Genomic DNA, 13,057 nt, shown 5'->3' on the forward strand with positions numbered 1-13,057 from the left:
TGTTTCCATAATTGTCTCCATTTGTTCGTTCTTTTTGCGTTCCTTTCAATAAAGTGATTTTAAAACGAATGCGAGGTTTCAAAGTAAGACTACTGAGGGGGATAATTAGGAAAGAATTTTAGGCAGGACTTCCTTTGCTTATGTGAAGCTTTTCACTTCGAAACCATTCATTGCGAGTCTACCTGTTGTTCTTATAAACTGCTTTTAGCCGTGATTGCTGTTTTATAAATTTTAGGAAACAGTGTCCTTAAATGGACAATGGATGTCGGAGTTATTGAGATAAAAGTAATATGTACTTAAATGAACAATCCTCTTTTTGAGATTTTTAATTTTAAACTACTCCATACCACACTTTGACAGTCTAGTTACATACATGCCAATTTTCATGACCCTTCATTTTTTACTTAAAGGCCCACAAAACATACACTTCTGATGATTACACAATTAGATAAATTTGACGTGATTATAACAGTAGCTCTCAAACAGAGGTAATAGAAATTAATAGTTAATAGTTAGAAATAGATAGGTGAGTCCAAAAAAATATTGTATTTTTTTATTTAATCTTGCAAATTAACTACCGTATTATTGGAAAAATATTTAATCTGGTTAGTTATAAATGGCTTTTTATGACGTCCATGTCTCCAAGTGATCACAATCTCTTTAAGTTAGTCGGGAGGTCTCTTTTTTTATCCAGATTTTGCCTCCGTCTTTAGGGTAACACGCACTGACGAGCACAAAATGGTTGGGGTTCAGCAATATCCCTTTAATTCCGGCCTATTGTTTACTAGTGACTTGATGATCACAATGTGCTGAGTAGAAATGTCGGTTCTTGTTTACCTTAAATTATCACATTAATCGCCGAATTGTAACATGCTTTGATTTCCTTACCTGTTTTATTCATTTCACTATTCATATGTAAAGTTTAATTTCTTAAATTTCTAAAGAGATGTAATAATACTTACACTTGGTGCCTGAGCGACCTCCTTCAGCAATCAGCCACTTCGTTACCCATTTATCTGTATTATCCATACATCTTTTGTACCATGAAATTATATCTATGACCACAGAACTTTGGTGTCTTCCTGGATCACATAGTTTCGTTATGGTAGCTCTGTTCAACAGTATACAATTATCTTCTCCGCTGATCCCTTATGCATTATATTCTATAGCTTTCTTGATGGTGATAAGTAAGTTTCGATAAAGTAATAAAGTTACAACCCAGCTTTTTTTTTTTTTCTTAGGAATCAAATTTTAATAGCATACAAAAATTTACATGAATATATACAATAAAGACAATACTTCCTTTTTTTTTATTTTTTATTTGGAGACTTTTTTTTTTATTCGAACGAACCCTAATTATATACCCTAGCACCCAGCATCAATAATGGTTCTTTCTTTCTCTTAACAGTTAAAACAATTAAAATAATATACGAAATACAATTTAAAGAAACAACATCAAAAGGCGTTTTACAAAGTAGTTCACACATTAAAATATAGGTTAATTAAACAAAACAAGGCACATATATCTTTTTTCACTTAACACTCACAAGACGGCAAATTCTTGGGGAAAAAATCTATGGTACTACTACTGATTAATTGATAGCGATATGTTTTTTTTGTTTTTCCTTTTTAATTAAAACTATTCATTTAACATTTTGATGTTAAATTTATTTAACAATTTGCTTTTACAATTGTCACGATACTTAATAGTTATTTTTCTGTAAAAAGTGTTTGCATAAAATATAAAATAGGAAGAGGAAGAAAATAAATCTTCTTTTTTTTATTTATAAAAAAATTATATTATTCAATAACAGTGACGTAAATAAGATAATGTGGGATTTGTCTCTAAATTTAATTACTAATTTCTGAAGTAAAACTACTAATTAATCTTAACTTAATAAATAAAACACATTTATCACCCAGTTTGCAAAAGTTGAGTAAAAAATATACGATCTGGCTATTTTTAAAAATTATTTATTTTCATTTCTTAGAGAGGTAACTAATTAATTAGTCTGGTTCTATAATGAGTTAATTGAACTAAGACAAAAAAAAAATCATGTGAAGCCAAAATTCTTAAGGATAACCACCTTGATTTTTAATTGGCAAATAATCAATTTTGGGGGCAAACTAAATCTCACATTTATATTTTACAAAAGAGCGATTTCAATAATGTTAATGACTTATTTCATTTACATCTTTTTATTCATTCTTATTCTTATTTTAAATTCTTATTTTTAAGGCCTTTGCAATTTAAGTTCAAGATTGTCCTAGTATTATTAAAAAGTAGTAAATAAGAGGTGAACTTTTTTCTTTACTTTTTTTTAAGCAAGAAAAAACGAAATATACGGAAACCGTTCTCAAATGTCCATTGTGTTAATCTCGACGTTCATGGTGATCTCGTGAAATTAGTTAACTTTCTCAACAACTAAGTAGGCTCATGAGAAAGTTTTTTGAAAGTATCTTTTGTCGTGCTTATGAATGTATTATATAAAATATTAATAATACCAATACATTTTTGTTTATAAAGACAATTTTTGAAAATTCAAACATGTTATAGCTTAAAATTTAAAAAAACAAAATTCTATAACCAAAATTGTGAAGTGGCTTCCCCCAAGAATCCGCGTCAATTTAGGCTAATTTTTCCAACTACGTACTTTCTATAAAAGATCCGGTAGATAATATTATATCCTAATCATAATGAACAAAAATGGATTTTCCAAAAAATAAAGTTGGATACATCTTTTTTTTTGTAAAATAATTTTGAAGGATTATTTGAACATTTTCATATCTATACATTCAAATTCTTTTATCACATTCTCTGAATCTAAGAGGTTTTATTTAAAATTACACATTGCAAAGCTGTCATTTTTTAATTGATTAAATTAAAGATAGAAAATATAGAACTTTTTTGAGAGAAAATAATGTAGGAATTCTCTTTTTATTTTGCATTAAATATTTGACAATATTTAAAAAAAAAAAAATTTCAAATACGGTAAAGGTAAACTAACTTAAAAGTATTTCTAATTTTTTTTGTTTTGATAAATATAGGAACCATTTTACAATATCAATTTTTAGATGAAAATAAATAATATTTTGTTGAAATTCTTTCCTTTTTTTTCTCAAAAGGACACACATTACGAACTTCGACTCTATTCTTAGATTTGCAGAAATAGTCAAGATTATTGCTAATATTAATGTTTGATCTTAATTTATCAATTTTAATGATAAGACGGTCAGATTGGACAACGTTTTGAATGTACTACTGATTTTATTATTATTTAAATAATTTGACTTCTGAAAACGCTTATTGCTTTAAAATCATTATAGAAACTAAATCTTTTATTTATAGAAAATAATGGAGAGAAAAATAGATTTAACATGAATGAAAACAGAAGAATCGAATTTGGCATTTGGCTAAATGTTGGTCAAATTTACAGTTTTAATGCTAAATCCAGATTGTTCATTTCCAAATGTTTGCGCTTACAGAATTCTTAGATGATTATTTAAACTTTATATTAACTGGAAGCAAAAGAAACCAGGTCAAAACAAAACTAGTTTTCCCGACAGTCGAAAAAGGTAACTTGGAAAGTTAAAAGCAAACCGAGCTATCAAAGATAACTAACTAGTTATGGTTTACGAAATGAAAGAAACAATTTTTATATGGCTGGGAAGTATAGAGGAAATTGAAAACGAACGACGAGTTTACTTTATGTGAACTGACCAATAAGTGAAAGACCAACAGGGGATATAGCATTAAAGAAGTGAACGAAAGGGGATAAATCTGAGTGCAATATAATGGAGTAGGAAAGCTCAGGACAGAAAGTTGATTACTTAAGGGCCCAAGAGGTGCAAAACCAAAGAAGATTAATCCACAGAATCATATTCTAAATCAGAAAATATTTTTTGGGAAGCTGCAATAGTAAAGTATTAAATCTAGTAGAAAAAAATTATAGCATTTCTTCGTAATACTTTTTTGTTCCTATAAACCGAGAAACAGACACAATACACACATTGCATCTTCCAGATTAACCAAAAGGGATTTGGAGAAGTGTTTAAAATAAAAGAAATTATTGTTTAAAAACAAACGGTTTCAATATAATATAATTTCTTCAGTAATGACAAAGAATATTTCATTAAAGTACTTTAATACAAAAATTTCTCTTTTACTTAGTATCTAAAGCGCCAACACAATGTAAAGTGCAGGTTGATGGTTCTGCTGAAAGAGAGGGAATTAAGAAGTTTCACTATTGGTGCAGTGTCAACACAAAGGCTCTATAAACGGATCCGAAGACGCAAGGAGGCTCCCTAATCGATCCCAAATATTTAGATAAGAGATACTAAATCCCAAACACCATAAGAAAGAAAATGCGTAGTGATTGCGTATCTTCAGAGGAAATATGGAAAAGAAGTTTTTAGAATTAGAAGTTTTATGATTCCAAAGTAGACTCTGAAAGTTTTCCGGTTATGTGCAAAGACAGTAGATAACTAAAAAGATCAAATGCGGAGTCAATAATTACAGACTCTCTAAAGGGAATAATATCACCACATTTATAGACAATATCCTGTCTGCCATGATGTTCTTAAGCACGGCGATTAGTAGGATGTGTCTAGGAAGCGATTCGGTGAATTTTACTGGTACTACTTAAATTTCTTGCTAGTTTTCATGTGATATTACTTAGAAAACAGCACGCTGGTGAAAAATGAATTTGACTTTCCAACGAATTTAGCATAAAACATTTTGCCAAAACTGAGCCATTTTTTCTAACGGATTATTATTTCTATTTTCATTTTCAATGCATTTGAAAATTGAAAGAGAGCTATAAGAAATACTTTACTAGAGAGTTCTTTTTTTTCTACAACAGTTTATAATTTTTTACGTGTCTTCAGCAACAGTTCAAAACTAATAGTAATGTAAGGAATATTTGTAAACCTTTCTCCTTCTAATTAATGTAATCTAAGAAGGCTATTTTTTAAAAAAATTACAGAAAAATAATATAATTTTATGATAAATGGATAGTAGATTATTTTTGTAATTTATCATTTAAAATACAAATTTGTAATTTTAATTCTCTCTGTTACTAATTTATTTTTTGGGATTGACTACTAGTTTTAAAAACAAAAGTATTATGATTGAAGACTAACCATTATTCACCTAGAACACAATAATTTATCCTATTGTACTGTCGCAAACAAAAAATGAATTGCTTTATTTTTTATTTATTTATTTTTAATTAACCACCACAGATATCTACTCTAATTAGTGAGGGGGAATCATTTAAAGAACTTAAGTTGTCTATTTGGTTAAAAAGATTATTGGTTTAGGGCGTTTAAAATACTTGTCTTAAAGTTCTTACTTATTTAGGTATTACAGCCTGATATAATGAGCCTGAATGTATTAAACATTGAACTTATGAAAAATATCGCTCTTTTTTTAAATCTCAATTAAGCATTTTTTTTTTTATAGGAAAAAAAATAATTAATGTTATAAAATTTACGTAGAAATGAAATTAATATTACAATTTTTCTGAATCTGCATCTTCAGAATCAATAATTTCAAATTCGCTGTCCGAATCTAAATTATCTCTAGAGGTAATTGAAGCGGTGTCGAGTGCAGGAGACCTTACGTTGTCCGTTGTACCTGCTTGGAATCTTAAGCCTCCACTTGTACCAGCTCGTGACACTGCACCTGTGAACGTTTTATATAATACACCGGCAACCGTCTGCCTTAAACCACTACCGATCATAGAAGCAGTTGTAGCAGTTGACGATGATGTTGAATTATCAGCAATGTCGCTGACATCTGGAAAGACTAGATCTTTAACCAATGAGACTTCCTCATCAGTTGAACTACCATCACCATTGAAATGGCTGCTTTTAAAACGTAAAGCACCAGCTTCTGAATCTGTATCCTCCGATGAATCTTGCGGTATTGTTGGCAGCTTTAAGGAGGATTCGACCGTATCCATGGATGATTCATCATAGCCGGGCATCAGTAGGTCGCCCAGTGATGAGTCTTCAGTAGACGGGGTAGACAAGTCTTGTAACACATAAATAACGCGTAACGTGTCAATTAAATAAAATAATAATTTAGTTTTTTGACACATCCACTAATAAAAAGAAGAACATAATTTATAGATACTTCAAATACAACACATCCAAACAATTGGCAATAATATGCCCGAAATCTTTGAAATAAGGGAATTGAAACAGTTCGTTTAAAAGCCTGCCTCAAGGTGCTATGATTCATAAGAAAATACTTAGTGCATGCTCAACACAAATCAACTGCAAATATTTACAAATGCTTTGGTTAAAAATATAGTCAGGTGTTCCCGTTTGTGTGATTGCGGCAAATATCTACGAAGTGTTCTGATAATAATAAATGAAAGTATCCAAACCCATGGTGCATATTAACAGATAAGTCAATTACACAAGCATATAAGAACGAAAGAGTTAAAACTGTTAGCACGAACGCCAACTGTTTGATCCAGTGGATTGAATTCGATAGGGAAATAACTCCCATAATTTGGCATTTGATAAACTGGATGAAATGAACACTAGCTGCCAAAAGGCGATAATTTGGGATTTATAAGTTGTACTTTAGGCCACTATTGCCAAACCATGATAGTTTGACTACAGAGTTTGTCGACTGAAACTGAAGAACATAAGGCAGAACGAGATTGCTCTTCATTGTGGTCTTAGGACAATGAGGTAGCTAGTTGCTTGTTTTACATGCATCAAGGCTACGCAATCACGACCTGTATATTACTCACTGTTCCGTCCAACCATATTACAAGAAACCAAAGCAAAATGGGTTGGCGTAGTGGGAGAAGTGTAACCAGCTAATGAATTTACACAGAACAGTAGGAGTTACAGGGTTTTGGAGAAAGATGGGACGAGGTTTTGATTTCTTCTTGAAAACTAAAGCGTATTGGACTGATCAATAAAAGTTGGAGTCAGAAAAATTAATTATTAAGCTCCACACATTCTTTTTTTTTTTTGCTACGTCAAAGGAAAATTAATTTTTTGGTAGAATTTTCAGGAATACAACCGTAGGTTTACTATATTTAATTGTAGAAACATTAAAAAAAACATTAAATTTTATGGGTTAAACCGTCATTGGTTTTTTGCGTATTAAGTATATTTTGGATTGAATAAGTGAAAAATTGTAATACCGCCACGAGTATACTAATAAATCAATAATGTCTGGCTAATGATTCACATAGTGGTTATTCCCAGCACTAATCTATGCGATATAGCACCTATTATAAAAGCTACAAGTAGGCTAGTTATGAGTCTTTTTTTCCTTATTATTTTAACGTACAAACGGCATCAAGAATTTCCAAAAATTTGACGTCAATACACCAAATTATATTTTTCTTACTAAAAACAATAACTTTTTTTTTAGAAATTAAAAAAAAAGAAGTACAAGTGAAATGTATATTGGGAATTGTAGTAACAAATTTTGATAAGATTTATGAACGGACTTGTGTTGTGGCATAGAGCCTCGGTCTTGTTTCTCTAACCTCATTTTGAAATCTAAGCAGAACCCTTAGACTCCACTGATTCCTCAAAAAAAATGAAATTAGTAGATAAAACCTAATTTCTGGTATGAAAATATAATGCACTTGTTTGTCTTCTAAAAATCAACATTCTTGACAACTGATGCTTATATGTTATGCAAGTCAATAAAGCAGAAACTGAAAAAAATTACGATCTTCTAGTCTCTTTTTTTCAACTTGATTGCATATGATGTTATTACCATGTAGCTAGATTAAAAATAAACTTCGGATGTTAGAAATTCTCTGATAAAAATCATAAAAAGTACAAGAAATGATATTTTTTAAATTAACAGATTATTTGTGCGCTAAGTGGTTTTTATCTAACTTACCTACAAGTCAGTGTACAATAAAGAGAGACTACTAATCTTGATCATCAAGATTGAACACATTTAAATGAAACAACAAACAAGAAAAGGAACTATACTAAATAGAAAGAAAGCCACTGGCTATATTGCAACAGGGTTTATAAATATATATTCATTTTTACATGCAACTTTATAAAAAAAAAAAAAAAATTGAAAGGAATTATAAAAAAATCAAGTTGGCCCAATAAACAGCTAGAATTTTGTTTAGACAGTCTAATCCTCACCATTATTATCACCAGCCTGTGAAAGAAGCACCAGATTCTCTTTGGTCGTTTCTGGGATATATTCGTCAATGTTGCCACAGCTTTCTGTAATAAATACCAAGAAGAAAGTTAAGATAGGATTTCTGAATTGTTTTCTTGATGATGGAATGTTAAAAAAAAGGTAGTTTTTTTGTGTCCAAAGAAGTTCCACGGCACAAATCCTTCCTTACACGTCTAAATTTGCAAACAAGAATTTACTTCTTTTCTTTTTTAGTTCGCCTATATTTTTAGAAAAACAAAAAATTTTTAAGACGTACTGGCAATTTTACGTCCCAAATGAAAAAAAAAAAACGCTATTATTTCGAACCGTATGGATCTGCTACAGCAGTTTAGCCTAAGACATCTAAAAGGGAAAATTAAATGCCGGCTACCTCGCCGGTAATGAAGGGACAGAGAGCCTAAAAAGAGATCGTGCCTCACAACTACAATCACAAGTTCCCTGTAGCTTATTACTGCAAAAAGGATTAATTGCACGGCACAAACGGAAACAAGTAGTCGAACAAATCATCGTCCACTTAACAGTAAGTTACCTGATTAAGGCATTTGTCCAGAACGTGCGTGAGATGTTTTCAGATCATAACCAGATTCGATTATTGCATCTGCGACAATGGACCACATTTAATTATGTCTTTTTATTTTGATTTAGAAGAGGGTGTATTATGACTTGAGATTCCATAGCATTGGTTGGAGGGGGAAATTTGTTTATAGCAAAAGAAAGCTATCCGAAGGCTGGCCAAGCAATTAGATGGCACCGTGTTTGTTAGTTAATGTTGACGAATTTTGTAAAAAAAAAAAAAAGTATTGTGGCGGTCAAACGGCTTTTTCGGATAATGTAAGAGGGTAAGTAAAGAAAAATTTGATGTTTGTGTGTTTTCGAGAATAACTGTTTTACGAAGAATTTCTTCCCGATGGGCTATTGATTATTATAGTGAAAAAAGTGGTATTTTTAATCCAAAGTGAGGCTAGGTAAGTGATTTGTTTTAATTCTTAAAAAATAAATAATAGGTTCCTAGATATCACTTGACTTTATGGAACCGGTTCCCTAAATATTTAGGTTGCCATCACTGGGCGTAATTCATTTTATGTTGGAAACTTTTATTTTAAAATACTATAGAAAATTAAGTACATTTACCTGGTGGTACTAAAACACAAGAAAGTGATGTTACTGCGGTGACTAGCTTTTCTTTATGATCAGGCGAAAGAAAATGTTTAACGATTCCTGGGATAATCATAAAACCCATCGTGAGCAGATAAATAAGAAAAAGTCCTGATATGAAAGTGCCAATACCTGCTACAATCAGGCATCCCAGGCTCACAACCACACAGTACTGTAAACATTTGCATCTGTCAACCATCCTAATTTTCTTCTTGCAACATAATTTTTTTTTACAATAAACTTTAAGTTTATCCGTTACAATTTGAAAAAAGGAAAACAAAAATTAGTATTAACAGATCAATAATATTAAACCGAAAATTAAGTTGTACATCTGATATATGTTTTCATTAATCCAAGAAAAAGGTTAAAAAAAATTAAGGTTATAAGTTTGCTTCATTGTACTAGAATTTTATATCATTGGGCACCAAACCAATAAAAATAATTAAATAAAATATTACCACAGGTGGTTGTGTAGTTCGAAGATACCTCATTCTGCTACATTGTTTGTGGAGCGCATTCTTAATGTTAGTGGCATAATGGCTAATTTCAGTCACGGTCAGTACTCTGTATAAAAATAATCATTTTTAATGGATTATTGAAATTTAAAATTATTATTCGCAAATTGTTAAGAAAATAAATATGTAAACGCTCGTACTATATTTTAGTATTTAGAAATTATTAGGAATATAAAACTATCTTATAATCCTATATTTGTAAACACTAATGTAAATAATGAAGAGTAAGTACCCATAAAAAAAATTTAATGGAAGGAATTATTGAAAACCGCTATGAAGAGCCTTTTCAATGTAAAATGAGTTTTTTTAGGACATTGCTTGCGAGCTATGATAGTATCAAATACTGAAAATTCACTTAAATTGTGTTCTAATCACATGTTTGGAGGAGGCTGTACCCCAGATTTTAACATCGCGCTTAAGGAAGATTAAATGGAGCCAAAACTTCAACATCTGAAGCGACAGTTAGCTGAATGTAATTTAGAAATTTATTTACCATTTAAAAGAGAAATACAAATTGTACTAAAAGAGGTTTCAGGCTGCACTGCCTAAATACACCTTAATATTTACATTGATAAATCTGTCTAAATTTACATACTAAGAAGTGAAATCATAAAATAAAAACAGCTACGAAGTGACAGCAAAAAAATAACTGTGCATTTTGTAATTTTTTAGTTACTATAAAGAAAAACGATCTCCGGGAGTAACCGAATACAAAAATTTGACCACCATCAGAAGTTGATGAGTAAGTCAAGCAAGAGTGGCGTGCTTATAAAAACTTGTAAGTTCTTATACATTTACATTTCCTTACTTTAGGAATTCTTGAATGGGGAATGGCAATTTGCCTTACGGGTATTTACAGTGCCCTGAATGTATAAGATTACAGACGAACACTTTTTTAAATAGGGGTTTTGAGATCCCAAAGGAGCGGATGAACTAATTAAACCAAAAGTAGAAACATGAAAAAAATAACTTTAAACTAAAAAAAATAACATTCTAAACTAACTTACCCTTCAGGTAGTAATATATCTTCAGATTCTATTTCCAATTTTTTCTCTTTAGGTAATCTTATTTCTGGCCAAATATGTTCAACCCAAGCTTCGTGTATCACAAATGAAAAAAGCAGTGCAAACAGAAGTCCATAGAATTTCCAGTGGATATATGTTAGCAACCTATGGAATTGGTAAGTAATATTATAAAATTTTAAAGCTATAATGTTTTGAGTCTCACGAAAAATTCTTTAGGAAAAATAGAGTTATAAGTCAGATAATTATTAATTTTCTCAATTGAAAAATATAACTACATTAATATAGATATAATTAATAAATACAAAGTACTTACCAAAACAAAGTATTGACTAGCAAAACAGAAAATACACTTTCAGCAGGTTCTTCCCATTTGATTATGTTTTGAATTTTATATAAATATCTTTCATACGGTTTTAAGCTTAAATAAAGTTTCTGTTCTTCTGTTAAAATTTTAAGTGATTTTGGCCTAGTTAATTTCGATTTAGCACTATGAAATAATTTTTTTAAATAATCCATTATTTAATACTATTTTTATTCTATAAAAATTCTAAAAAAAAAAATAAAGAAACACTTTAGAACCACTACGATATATACTGCACGATGTTGAAAACTAGTAAACGCAATATACAGCGAGGTAGAAATTTGCGCAACATCTCAAAACTGAAACACATAAACAGCTGAAAGAGGTAAACAAGTCAGTTGCACCAATTGGTGGGACGATGTATTGTCAATTGCGTACTGAGTTACAAGCTTTTTCATAGTTCTCTTCTTAATGAACCTGTAGAAATGTGCTCCTTCTTAACTCAATCTTCAAGAAATTTTCAAAAATATATTAGTTGATGTATAATTAATTAGCTTTAATCGGCATTATTTGGTAAAAATAGAATTTTAAATGCATGTCATCTAAGTGACGTTTTTGGAGTTAATCCAAAGAGTATTTGCCTAAGAGAGAAAAATAATTTTAAAAAACAAAATTTTTCAATTTTTGGCAAAGATTACAATTTTCAATTCACGGGGTATTTACCAACTTGCAAGTTTTCTTGAAAAGAAATTTTTTTTACTCTATATTTGTATAATATAAAGCATTTACCCTATGTTATTGGGCTTATGCGGAAACATGCATCTTCATTAGTTGATATTCTACAGATAGGCTGGGATACAACGTTAAAGAGCGAATGTTAAACTATTTTGTCTTAGTCAACTTGTGTTGATGGGGAGGGCGTCCTACTCTTAAGACTAAACCAATTTAATTTCCATTTCACTAAGTAACATCCCACTATTCTATTACCATAGTAGTTCAAAGTTCCAAAAAAAATTCTGTGTTAGAACTAATAGCCCAGCTGCAGAAGAAACCACAATCAGAATTAAAATAGATGTCTCTAAAGCCAAAAAAATTATGTCTCAATTTCGGAGGCGTGATAAAAAAAAACAAGAGCTGACTTTACAAACTTTCTACGAAATTGAAAATTTTAAAACAATTGCTCAGGAGATTGCAGATTCTCATAAGATAAATTCCACATCTGTAGGGATCGTGGTATCTCAATCTGATTACACTTAAATTGTCAAATCTCGTTGACCAAGTCACTGTTAAAGAAAAAGGTCGAATGCGCATTTAGAATTTTTTATCTTATGCCCCACCTATTTGAGAAACATCCCCTCTCAAAATCAATTGATTTTGTTTAGTATATTATTTTTCTGATAGTACATCTTCTAGTGCCACGAAAATGTAAGATGATCAGCATCCATATCGGCATTGCTACCCCAGAACACCTGCCGAGATTACTATGTTTCCTTTTAGAATCGAGGTGTTTCTCGCAATGGGCAGTTATTGGCCACTTTTCTTGTTTTGCAGAAACTAATTAGACAAACCTTACCATTTAGCTACTGTTTATTGCAAGCTATTCAGCTTTATTACTTCACGTGTCAAATTTAAGAGATTAAGATTTTACAGAAATGTGCAAAATGAATTTGACGTCCAGTGGTTTGTTGTGGACGAAGAGAGATTTCCTAGCACAAACTTTTTTTTACGAGCTTAATGGGTCCTCGACCAAAAGAAAGATTGCGATTGAACCGTGTAAACATGACGACAAGGATGTGATTATCGTTTCTAGGAATTTAAGATTTTCAGATCGAATTAGGCATTATTAAACGTTTCCTAGTATTAAGAAATATTC

The 13,057-nt window shown here is 30.6% G+C and overlaps 1 protein-coding gene across 1 annotated transcript; it reads right to left on the reverse strand.

Annotated features, from left to right (window-relative positions):
- Positions 1-1,223: 1,223 nt before the first annotated feature.
- Positions 1,224-11,793, reverse strand: LOC141447494 (uncharacterized). Its single transcript, XM_074115111.1, has 6 exons — positions 11,197-11,793; positions 10,866-11,027; positions 9,802-9,907; positions 9,320-9,515; positions 8,149-8,232; positions 1,224-6,037 (listed from the first exon to the last, which is right to left on the reverse strand). Exons 1-6 carry the CDS (start codon positions 11,397-11,399, stop codon positions 5,514-5,516), a joined length of 1,275 nt encoding a protein of 424 aa, XP_073971212.1. The 5' UTR covers positions 11,400-11,793; the 3' UTR covers positions 1,224-5,513.
- Between the last annotated feature and the right edge of the window lie 1,264 nt (positions 11,794-13,057).

This window comes from Rhodnius prolixus, unplaced genomic scaffold (genome assembly GCF_049639745.1).
Source record: "Rhodnius prolixus isolate KJV_2025 unplaced genomic scaffold, Rpr scaffold_7, whole genome shotgun sequence".
NCBI lineage: Eukaryota > Metazoa > Arthropoda > Insecta > Hemiptera > Reduviidae > Rhodnius > Rhodnius prolixus.